Source organism: Balaenoptera musculus, chromosome 5 (assembly GCF_009873245.2).
Source record: "Balaenoptera musculus isolate JJ_BM4_2016_0621 chromosome 5, mBalMus1.pri.v3, whole genome shotgun sequence".
In the NCBI taxonomy this organism is placed as follows: domain Eukaryota; kingdom Metazoa; phylum Chordata; class Mammalia; order Artiodactyla; family Balaenopteridae; genus Balaenoptera; species Balaenoptera musculus.
In genome coordinates, this window is record NC_045789.1 from 9,137,977 (window position 1) to 9,149,767 (window position 11,791).

The window sequence follows — 11,791 nt, forward strand, 5'->3', positions numbered from 1 at the left end:
CGGTGGCTTCTCTTGTTGCGGAGCACGGGCTCTAGGGCATGAGGGCTTCTGTAGCTGTGGCACACGGGCTTAGTTGCTCCGCGGCATGTGGGATCTTCCTGGAACAGGGCTTGAACCCGTGTCCCCTGCATTGGCAGGTGGATTCTTAACCACTGTGCCACCAGGGAAGTCCCATCTATTTCTTTTCATCATTTTTATTGTGGTGAAATACATATAACATAAAATTTTAGTCATTTTTAAGTGTTTGATTCAGTGGCATTAATTACATTCACAATGTTATGTAACCATCACCATTATCCATTTCCAAAACTTTTTCATCACCCCAAAAAGAAACTCTGATCATTAAGAAATAACTCCTCCAGGGTTTTTTTAAATGTGAGGATCACTTTTTAATTTGGGGGATCCCTCCTCCCTCATGGTAGTAGTTGCACTTTACCCCTCAGAGAAAATATAATTCAGACACCAAGAATAACATAGATAGCTTATTTATTATTTATTTATTTTAACATCTTTATTCGAGTATAATTGCTTTACAATGTGTTAGTTTCTGCTGTATAACAAAGTGAATCAGCTATACATATACATATATCCCCATACCCCCTCCCTCTTGCGTCTCCCTCCCACCCTCCCTATCCCACCCCTCTAGGTGGTCACAAAGCACCGAGCTGATCTCCCTGTGCTATGCGGCTGCTTCCCACTAGCTTAGATAGCTCTTTTAAATAAATTTGCATTTTAATCATACAACACAACAAATCTTCACACATTTGAAATACGTGTGAGATTATTCTTTATTCCAGCTAGGGAAAAGGTTTAGAACAAACCTTGGAATAAAATTTCTGCCATATGTGGATATATCTGAAATTCTTTTAACTGTGTTCTCCCTTTTAAATAAGGCTAATTATTTCCTTTTGAAGGGAGAAGAGAGGAACCAGCATTTATTGACACCAACTGGGTACCAGCGAGGATTCAACTCTCATCCCGTTCTTTATCATAAACATAAATAAGTGTGAAATTATTTATATGATATTACTGTGATTCTGTGTGATAATTTTCTAGTTATTGCACAGTTGACCCTTTTGCTGTGATGTAAGCATGGACAAAGCAGAGGTACCTGTATACTGCCTGGTATTTAATTGAGCAAGGCATGTGTGTATTACACTAGTAGTGCAATTGTCTGTATACAGGCAAGGCCTGGGGGGAAAAACAGACTAGTGCAAAATGATAAACTTAAAAGAAATGCCAATATATCCATAGAGACGGCAGAAATTTTATCCCAAGATTTATTCTAAACCAAATAAAACTTACTTGGCAAATACAATTTTAGGGATAATTAAAACAATACGTTAGGGCTTCCCTGGTGGCGCAGTGGTTGAGAATCTGCCTGCCAATGCAGGGGACACGGGTTCGAGCCCTGGTCTGGGAGGATCCCACATGCCACGGAGCAACTGGGCCCGTGAGCCACAGCTACTGAGCCTGCGCGTCTGGAGCCTGTGCTCCGCAACAAGAGAGGCCGCGATAGTGAGAGGCCCGCGCACCGCGATGAAGAGTGGTCCCTGCTCGCCGCAACTGGAGAAAGCCCTCGCACAGAAACGAAGACCCAACACAGCCAAAAATAAATATAAATAAATAAAAATTAAAAAAAAAAAAAACCATCTGTGCACCATATCAAATCATAAATAAATATATTAAAAAAAAAATACGTTAAAACTAAATAACCATGATTCTAGGGATCAGTTCGACGCTGTGAGAATTTAAGGCACAGTCCTGTCCTCCGGGGCTGACATCAAGGTTGGGTAGATGAAACTTACACACACGAGCCAACAACAGGGCTGGCTGAATGGCATATTGGCGCAGGCTGTAGGTAGTTGGAAAAAAGAGTGCCCAGCATAGAAGATGCAGATTTTGGACGCTGGATCCTTGCTTCCTACTGATATAGACCCACGGTCGACTTGGGTAAGCTGACTGAGTCAACTCTTAGCAAAGCGCAGAGTTACTGGGCTCAAACTCTCATGATTCCCATTTATTCCAAACAATAAACATTAGATAAGTCCTTGCTTAAGAAGTAACTGAGGCCTTTTTTCCATGGAGGTAAATCTAAGTGTTTCCAATTTAGGAAACACATATTGCTTTTCTGAAAGAAGGTAACACAAACTTTAATTTTCAAATTCCTCCCATGTTTCACGTAACATGTAATTTTATGTTATTAAATGTAATATTAAGACAATAGTAATTCAATATGGGAAGGAAAGGAGGAAGGGAGGAAGGGAGCAAAGGAGAGAAATTAGAACCTAAATATTTACCTATATAGGTATGGTTAAACAAAATGTAGCATATGCATACAATAGAATATTATACAATAAAGAATGAGATAGAAATTTATGTACTGTCTTGACAAAGAAAGATCTCCAAGACATATTAATTATAAAAAGCAAGTTGCTAATTAACACAGGGCATATAAGTTCACTTATGTTAAAATGCACCCATGTAGACAGACACACACACATGCCCTCACAAAACAAAACTATGTATTTCTATATGTACCCATCTATGTATGTAATCACACAGAAAAACCTTTGGAAAGATATGACCCAAAATGGCAGCAATGTCTGGGAAGTATGGGATTAGGAGGTGGGGATACTTTTTTGAAAATATACATCTCTGTTGTTTAAAGACTTCCCACCATGTATTCATCTATTTTCCTATTTCTCTTAGAGTAAAAGCCAAAGACCTTTACAATCTGTATCTTCCACCCCTACTCCTCTCATCTCATGTTCCCCTTTACCGATTGCAATGTAGTGAGACATAGCTCCCTGTTATACCTCAAATATACATACACGGACCCACCTCATGGCCGTTGCCCTAGCTGCTACTTTTCCCTAGAAAGTTCTTCCCCTATTTATCTATTTGGCTCATTCTTTCACTTCCTTCAAGCTTCTCCTCAAATAGTAGCTTCTCACGAGGCCTACCTGACCTCCCAACTTAAAATTGCAGTTCCCCTCTTGCACTGTTGGTGGGAATGTAAACTGATACAGCCACTGTGGAGAACAGTATGGAGATTCCTTAAAAAACTAAAAACAGAACTACCATATGACCCAGCAATCCCATTACTGGGCATATACCCTGAGAAAACCATAATTCAAAAAGACACATGCACCCCAATGTTCATTGCAGCACTATTTACAATTGCCAGGTCACGGAAGCAACCTAAATGCCCATCGACAGATGAATGGATAAAGAAGATGTGGTATATATATACAATGGAATATTACTCAGCCATAAAAAGAAATGAAATTGAGTTATTTGTAGTGAGGTGGATGGACTTAGAGTCTGTCATACAGAGTGAAGTAAGTCAGAAAGAGAAAAACAAATACCGTATATTAATGCATATATGTGGAATCTAGAAAAAGAAAAAAAAGGTTCTGAAGAACCTAGGGGCAGGATGGGAATAAAGACGCAGACCTACTAGAGAATCGACTTGAGGACATGGGGAGGGGGAAGGGTAAGCTGGGACAAAGTGAGAGTGTGGCATGGACATATATACACTACCAAATGTAAAACCGATATCTAGTGGGAAGCAGCCGCATAACACAGGGAGATCAGCTTGGTGCTTTGTGACCACCTAGAGGGGTGGGATAGGGAGGGTGGGAGGGAGGGAGATGCAAGAGGGAAGAGATATGGGGATATATGTATATGTATAGCTGATTCACTTTGTTATAAAGCAGAAACTGACACACCATTGTAAAGCAATTATACTCCAATAAAGATGTTTAAAAAATAAATAAATAAAGTCTACTATGAGAACTCAAAAAAAAAAAAATTGCAGTTCCTCCTACTAGCATTCTTGATCTACCATATCTTATTTTTGTTAATAGCACTTATCACCTTCTAACATATTATGTAATTTCCTTACTTATTATGTTTGTTTTTCTCCTTCCACTAGAATTAAGCTCTATGTGGACATGAATTTTCATTTGCTTTGTTCATTGATATAGCCTTAGTCCCCAGAATTGTGCCTGGTATACCAGTAGATACTTGATAAAATATATTAATCACTTCACAAATCTTCACAAGAATATATTCATGTACTTTTAAAATCAAAGATATCCACAATCTCACAAACAGAAAGTCAGAATAAAATGTTTAACGACCCCCCAGGTTCTGTGGAACAAGATTTGAAAACCTCTGGTTTAAAGCTCTTAAATAAGATAAAACTTATGGGAAGGAAGCTCTTTAAATGGAAGCCCTTCTACTGACTTAGGCACACTATCTAACAGTGCATATTATCTTACCCTGGAACACCTATTTTTCAAACAACTAGGAATAAACCAACCACTCCTAGGAACTTCTGTGAAATCCCCAGCTATTTCTTTACAAAGGCAAAGAACCAGTGAAGATCCCTTATTTCTTATAAAGGAAGCACTGTGCAAAAGTGAAGAGTTGTAGCAAAAATCATGTCTAATTCTTGGAGGCCTCCTTTATCTTTCAAAAATATGCATGTCCCTAAGGATATAGATGGACTTGAATTCCTGATCATGTTTGAGCAGATACTGAACCCTTTGGAATAGGGAAAGTGAGAAAGGTTTCAAACAGCCAGCTTCATCCTCTAATTCAAAGAACAGTAAAGTCCTTTAGCTAGAGAAGACTTTCATCAGAATCCGTAATATGGAGTGGGGAGGAAGCCAACCCAAATTATGAGGGTGGGGAGGTTGGGAAGGTGGTCCCCAGGCAAGTATTTTGCCAGTCCTGTTTTTCCCCTGGCTTTAACCATTCCTCAGTGCTCGGAGAGGCAGTTAACAGAGAGCAGTCCTTAGCTAAGCCATTTGAAAATGATGGAAGGGTCTTTGATATTATCCCAAACTTGTTTTGTTTTGTTTCCCAGCCTATGTTGGCTTATGATGGAGTCTTCAGAATCCACTAGAATGCATTCATGTAAATTTATGATAATCTATTCCTATGTTCCAGGGTATGGAAAAGTTGCTCCAAATTTTCTTTAAGATTTAGAAGCAAACTCAAGACTTAGCAATTGTTTACAAAGAGTCAAAAATCCTATGTTGCATACTTTTATTATCAAGACTCTCAATGGTTATGTACAAGTCCCTCAGCACTCATAGTCTGGGTTTCTCACTTTGTCAATTATCAACTACTCAGAGTTAAGGGCCACGTCTTAGGCTTTTGTAGTCCTATAGTACGGTGCTGTTCAGACGGTAATCATTTAACCGAGGTTTATAATCATCATTATGAACCAAATGACAACATAAACTGAGGCTATGAACATTACTTAAAATAAAATCACACTTGTGGCAGAACTCTGAAACACCAAACCTGCTTCCACAGTGCTTCTGAATTTTAAAAGCCAAAAGCTACAACGGAAAAGCAGTAATCGTGACACACTCTCCTTGTAAACTCTTCGAACTTGTTGTGTACTGAACTGGCGACAGAAGCAGCTCTGGGAGAGGGAAGCTCAAATCAAAGCAACCATTTTTTACTGGGCAGACCAACCTCACCTCTCTGTATTTCCTCGCAAGTTTGTGCAGCTGTTAATAAACGTTTAGAGTTCAAGCAATCTAGGTACAATAGTTCATGACTGGTACCTTGATCAGCTCTACAGACAAGAGAGACTCTCTGGAGGGCAGCACTGCCTCGTTTTGATACCGACCAGGGTTCTTGGCCTTCCGCAAGCGATAGAAATTGACTAGAGGCTAGACAAGCAATTCGGGCGAGGCTTTATTGGGGCCCCTGCAGCAGTTTCCCTCGCTTGCTTGCTCCCTGGCGGGGGGCGAGCTGACTCCTTAAACGGGGTGAGGGTAGTGCTGTGACCAGGGGTCCGGCCAGAGGGGTGGCTTAGGTGTTGTGCCCGCCCCTCTGGTGGTGCCAGGTGCCCGGGGCATGCTCAGTACCCTGTTTTTGCTCCCGGCACCCTGTTTTTGCTCTCAACTCTTCAGAAGTGGCAGCTGGGGTTTTTTTTTGGTCTCTTTGTATCTTTTGGGTCCAGAATTTGCCCCAACTGCGCATGCACGCAGTTATTTTTAGTCCCATAGAGTTTCTTTGTATTTTGTTGCTGGATGAGAGGTGTGTCCAGGTGCGAGAATGTAACACTGCAACTAAGCGTCCCGGGCCCCAGCCTGTCTCCGTTTTACTTTTTTTCACAAGACTGAAGATCTAGACAACAAATGCAGCAAATTTTGTATGTTTCCATAATTATGCATTTGTATGTTTGTATATATCTTATGTAGCAGAGAACGCAAGGGAAGTGTCCTAAAGGAAGGAGATACTTAAAAAGAATAAAAAATCAGAAACATCAACGTGCCCCACAAGAGGAGAATGTGACAAACTGTGGTATATGATACCATAATCATAAAAATTAACAACTATATGGTCTATATTGATCATGGCATATTAAGTATTTGAGGAGGAAAAAACTTTTGCTGTACCCTCTTAGGTTGAGTTCCTGGGGACCTCTGAATTAAACTGACAAAAGACAACAGGAGAAAAAAGCCTTATTCATATGGAAGCAGCTAGTAGCTAGCTAACTGGTTAAAGACAGAGGCTTACCTACCTAACTTAGTAGGGGAAAGAGGGAGATGGAGAAAAATCTATGGAAAGAAAAGTAGGTTTCCATAGGAAAGAAAAGGATTTTTAGGAGAATAAACTGGAGATAAGAAAGCCTGTGATAATATTTATGAATATGCAAGTGGGCTTTTCCATCTCCTTCATGGCCACGAAACTCCCAGAGAGGAGATTTATGGCCTATTTACTTTTCATCTCTCTCCTAGGAGTAAGCTCATGCTGAAGAGGGAATTTATGACAGCCTCATTTCTCAGAAGTTTCTGCTCTTAGATAAGGGAAATGCTGAGAAGGCTTCTTTCTGCATCTGTTGATTCTTTTTTTTTAAATTTATTTATTTTATTTAATATCTGTGTTGGGTCTTCGTTTCTGTGCGAGGGCTTTCTCTAGTTGCGGCAAGTGGGGGCCACTCTTCATCGCGGTGCGCGGGCCTCTCACTGTCGCGGCCTCTCTTGTTGCGGAGCACAGGCTCCAGACGCGCAGGCTCAGTAGTTGTGGCTCACGGGCCTAGCTGCTCCGCAGCCTGTGGGATCTTCCCAGACCAGGGCTCGAACCCGCGTCCCCTGCATTGGCAGGCAGATTCTGAACGACTGCACCACCAGGGAAGCCCTGCATCTGTTGATTCTTAATTGCCTTCAGCTCAAATTAATCCTCATGCCAAAGGGGCATATTGGGGGTAGGGGGGCATATCCTGATCCCCTTCGGTATAAAGTTATATTAGGTGACGAAAATCAGAACTAAATTAACATGAATGTTTTCACTGATTTTTTAAATATAAAAAAAAGTATGCCTAAATATGGCAGAGATCAGAAATTAGTTTGGGAAAAAGAAAATAGGGTTTTAATAGTCATTATTAAGTTTCTTATTCTGTAAGTTTATAAAGTTCATAGCCATCAGTCATTTTTTAGGTGAGTGAGGGAGAAGTATGAGAATATTAAGAAAAAAATTCAGTCAGGCAGGGAGAGAGAGAGTAAAAAAAAAAAGTAGAAAGGTAGTGAGAGGGGAAGAAGGCACAGAAGGGGAGGGAAAAAACAAAAACCCACAGAGAAACATTTACTGAAAAGCAAAATGACACCTAGAGAGATAGGAGTTAGTAGCAGAAAAAGAGATATGCTACTTCGAAGGTTCTGTATTAACTATTCATGTCTCTCAACAACCTTAAGTGGTATAATCATCCCCATTTTACAGATGATGAAAATGAGTCATTTGTTAAATAACTGGTTCAAGTAACTTGCTCAGTTATGCAGGTAAGGAGGGCAGGATTCAGGCAACTCCAGACTGGACCATTTGGCCCTGACACCTCTTATGCAGACATGCCAACATTTCAGAAGATAAGTTTCCATCATCCTCTGAAATAGCGACGACTGATTCAGCAACTTAACACAGATCTTTCAGACATCTAAAACATTTTTTTGCCTTTGCTTTGATAAAGTTTTTTTCGAAGTAAATATTTATTTTCCCCAGAAATACTAAAGCTTTCCATCTTTGGAGAAACGACAGTGCTCTTCCCTCTCATCTACACCCCTATGGTAGAGCACATTTATTCATTCCTTCCTTCATTCAGCAAGCTGAGTGCCCACTGTAGCAGGATGGTGACAGGTGCTGTGTGTGTGTACGACTGAGTAAAACCGCCTGGGCCCTGTCCTCAAAAACTGCATAGTGACCTATGGGGTACAGCTTGGAACAGTTCCTCGTGTGACACCTAAGAAACTGTGTGATCTTGAAAGCAAGAGCTTTTACTATTAGAAAACCTGATGCTACTATTCTCTGACTTTCCAAATTGACACTTTGGGGTCGGGATTCTCTTTCATGAATTTGGCTTTAGACTTCGGCAGCAGACAAGCTTCTCACTTTTCTCTGATCCTTAAGAGTATGTTTACCTTCACGGAAATATCACAGCGTAAAGATGTTCTGGCAGGACCTGCAAAGACCCTCAGGCTTGGATCTTCTTACATTGTCATTGTTTCTTACTTCAGGTACCACCGTCACGCTTTCTCAGCTCTGCCAGCCTAACTCGCTAGAACCGACTGAACAGGATCTTAAAACAGTGGCGCTGGACTCACCTGCCCACTTGGTTGTAATTGAAGAAATCTGAGGGTTTCGTTTCTCGTCGTAACCATTCTTTCCATGATTCATCACTTTGGAAGGGCATACTCTTCAGTGCTAAGATAAAGATCAGGAATGAGACAATAACTTCTCTATTCTAAGTATGTCATTCATGCATTCCAAACCTTACTGAATGCCTGCTGTGCTGTTAGGATTATCTAGAAAAGAGACCTGGTCCCTGCCCTCGAAGAATTCACAGTCTCAAGGTGAAGACAGGGAAGAAAAGAGTTCTGATATAGGGTACTAAGTGTTAGGATAGAAGTAAGTATTGGATGTCATAGGAATAAATGAAAGGGAGACTTCAACTGGAGGAGTGGCAGAATAAACATCCCATGGGAAATGACATTTGAAGTTCGCCTGGGAAAGAAGTGGGGAGATGTGTTACAGGGAGAGAGAAAAACATACACAGACCGGGATAAAGCTTAAGAAGGAAGGTTAGAAGTAGAAAAAATTACAAGGGAGCCGGGGCAGGGAACAGACCAGGAAGGAAGGGTCTTTTATGCAATGCTAAAGACTTTTACTTTATCTGGGAGGTGAGATTGAAAAAACGCAAACATGAGTGTGTGATGATCACCATGTGGAGAATGGACAAGGGGTGACCCTGAAGGCAGGGAAATCAGTTGGGAAGCCACAGTATCAGCTGGATCTAAGGAAATGGCGGTGAGGATGGAGCGGAGGATAAAATTACAGATGTGAAGGAGGAAAATTACAGATGTGAAGGTCTGAGTGAGAGGCACTGCCATTCATCAAGATGGGCAGACTAGAAGGGCTGGTTTGGGTGGGAATTCCATTTTGGATATGTTGAATTGAGGCGCCTATAGGACCTCTGAGCAGACATTTCCAGCCCATGTCTGGACATTTGAGTGTGGAACCCAGGAGAGAAATCTGGGCTGGGAAAATAGTCGGAAGTTATCAGTATGCACGTGATGGGTTAAGTCATGAGAACGCATTGGCTCACACAAGGAGAGTACACCACAAGAAGAGGGTGGATTTTTTTTTTTTTTGTCCTTGATGAAGCAGTAAAAATTACTGATTTGATTAAATTGTGACCCCAGAGTATATGTTTTTCAATATTCGGTGTGAAGAAACGGCAATTATTCATAAAGCACTTCTGCTGCCCAGCTATGATAGTTGTTGGTAGGAAAAGCACCTGTGTGAAGGGGGCAGGTGGTTATTGTTTCAGTTGCAAACTGAATTAGTTTTCCCCTCCACACAGGTTTAATGGGTTTAAAAAGGTAGACCTGGGGAACACCAACAATCAAAGGGAGAGAGACAATCAAAGCAGCTGCTGGATATTTAGACAGAAAACCAGGAAAAGTGGTGACAGGAAAGCCTTAAGAGAGGAGACTGATTCAATGAGAGGGAAGTAGCCAGGAATGTTGAATGTGGAAGAGATGTCAAATAATAAGATAAAAACTAAAATGAATCACTATGTTTATCCAGTAAGAGGTCATTGTGGACCTCTGAGACAGATGTTTCATTGGTGTGGTAGAGTCGAAGGCAGGATGCAATAAATGAGAGATGTGGAAGTAGCAGCCTCAAATGTAGTCAGGAATGTGGTCTAAGTTTGGTTACCTTTTGCCTTGGTCTTGGTCTTAGTCTTTTTTTTTTTTTTTTATTAATTATTTTTGGTCTTAGTCTTGATGTGCTTTTACTATGTCCTCTCCTTCTTCCCCTGACACATTTTCCAATTATTCTATTCCTCCTGGTTTCCAATGAACAGCTGCAGCGTTCTCAGGTCCCTTCTGGAATTTTTTTCCACCTAATTATTAATACATAAGTACTTATTAACCTTACCTGACTTTGGTGGTGGAAAATAATTAACTTTGGGAGGAAATAGGGCTGGGTTTGAATTCCTAGCCAGCACCCTCAGGTAGCTGCTTTTTGTGTTTTGTTATCTGTAGGAGTTTGGGCCTGTACAGAAATCGTCTCAAACTAGCCATGGGTTGGAACTGAGACTCTGCTGGGATGAAGGCAGCTCTTCCCTCCTCTCGTCCGTCCCCCTCTGGGGAAGTATCTCCTCTCTGCAAAGTCAAAAGTGTGCGCATTATCTAGAAATGGCCCTGCCAGTTGGCACGATCTCTCAAACCTAGCTCCTCCCATTCTACAGCCAGAGAGCCGGTCCATCCCTTAGTACAGACTTTTGAAGGAATCTCACTGGTTGTTGACTAGAGCTAAGGATTGGCTCTATTCAGGATCCTGTCGTCCAAACAGCAAGAAGTGTCAGTTGGGACACACATGGCCACCCAGGCCGAACATTTAAGCAAGAGCTACGAACAGGGCAGTGCCTGGGAATGAGGGTTTGGGCTGGACAGAAACGCCAGCGGAACCTCAGACCCATCCCTCGGTCTCCTGAGTTTTAGCTGCAAAGCGGAGTTAGTGCCTAGCAAACGCTGTGTTGTGCTGCCCAGAACCTACCTCCCGGACTGAGGAACTACAGCAGCCCCCCGGCTGCGGGGACACCGCCAGGGGACAGCCCTCACCGGCTCTCCGCTCCAGGCGCTTCCCCGGGCAGAAGAGCGCCTCCTCGCCGCCGACAGTCACGTCCTCTTCCCGAACGGCCGGCCTCCCATCGCCGGTGAACGTTCGGGGGCCGCGGCCAGTTCCGCCGGCCCCGCCGGGGGCGCACGGAGGAAGGAAGAGCCGGGAGGAGGCGGGGCCGGCGGGCGGCGCGGCGGGCGGTTCGCGCAGCTTCGGGGTTCGCGGCAGATTCGCTGTCAGGCCGGCGCAGCCGCCGCGGGGCGGGGGGGGTGGGGAAAGCAAGGGACGAAGGAAGGAACGGGAGGAGGAAGTGAGCGACAAAGCGGGACGGGAAGGGCAGCGAGCTGTTCGGACCCGCTTTCGGGCGCCGCAGGTCCGGGTCTCCGCCAGGCCCTCCCGAGGCGCAGCCGCCAGACCAGTGGAGCCGGGGCGCGGGGCGAGGATGCCGGGCGGGGGATGCAGGGGCGCGGGGCGAGGATGCCGGGCGGGGGATGCAGGGGCGCGGGGCGAGGATGCCCGGCGGGGGATGCAGGGACTCGGCGCAGCCCCACCTCCCGCTCCCGAGAGCGAGGAGAGCGCCGCCCACCGCGGTGTCTCATCTCTGCCTGTGGAGTCGGGGCTCCAGGCTGCTCGGGCTTTA

General features: G+C 43.4%; 1 protein-coding gene across 6 annotated transcripts in view; it reads right to left on the reverse strand.

Moving 5' to 3' along the window:
• ABCG2 (ATP binding cassette subfamily G member 2 (Junior blood group)) overlaps positions 1 to 11,320 on the reverse strand; it is a 157,749-nt gene extending 146,429 nt beyond the window's left edge. For 2 of the 6 annotated variants that reach the window (XM_036853663.1, XM_036853669.1), the window contains exons 1-2: positions 11,089 to 11,319; positions 8,628 to 8,727 (exon numbers count right to left, since the gene is read on the reverse strand). In XM_036853663.1, coding sequence (XP_036709558.1) covers positions 8,628 to 8,716 — 89 coding nt within the window. In that variant the 5' untranslated portion in view covers positions 8,717 to 8,727; positions 11,089 to 11,319. Of the gene's footprint in view, positions 1 to 8,627; positions 8,728 to 10,245; positions 10,274 to 10,312; positions 10,433 to 11,088 lie in introns of all 6 variants that reach the window. The other 4 variants (XM_036853664.1, XM_036853662.1, XM_036853668.1 and 1 more) reach the window with 4 other exon arrangements.
• Positions 11,321 to 11,791: the final 471 nt, after the last annotated feature.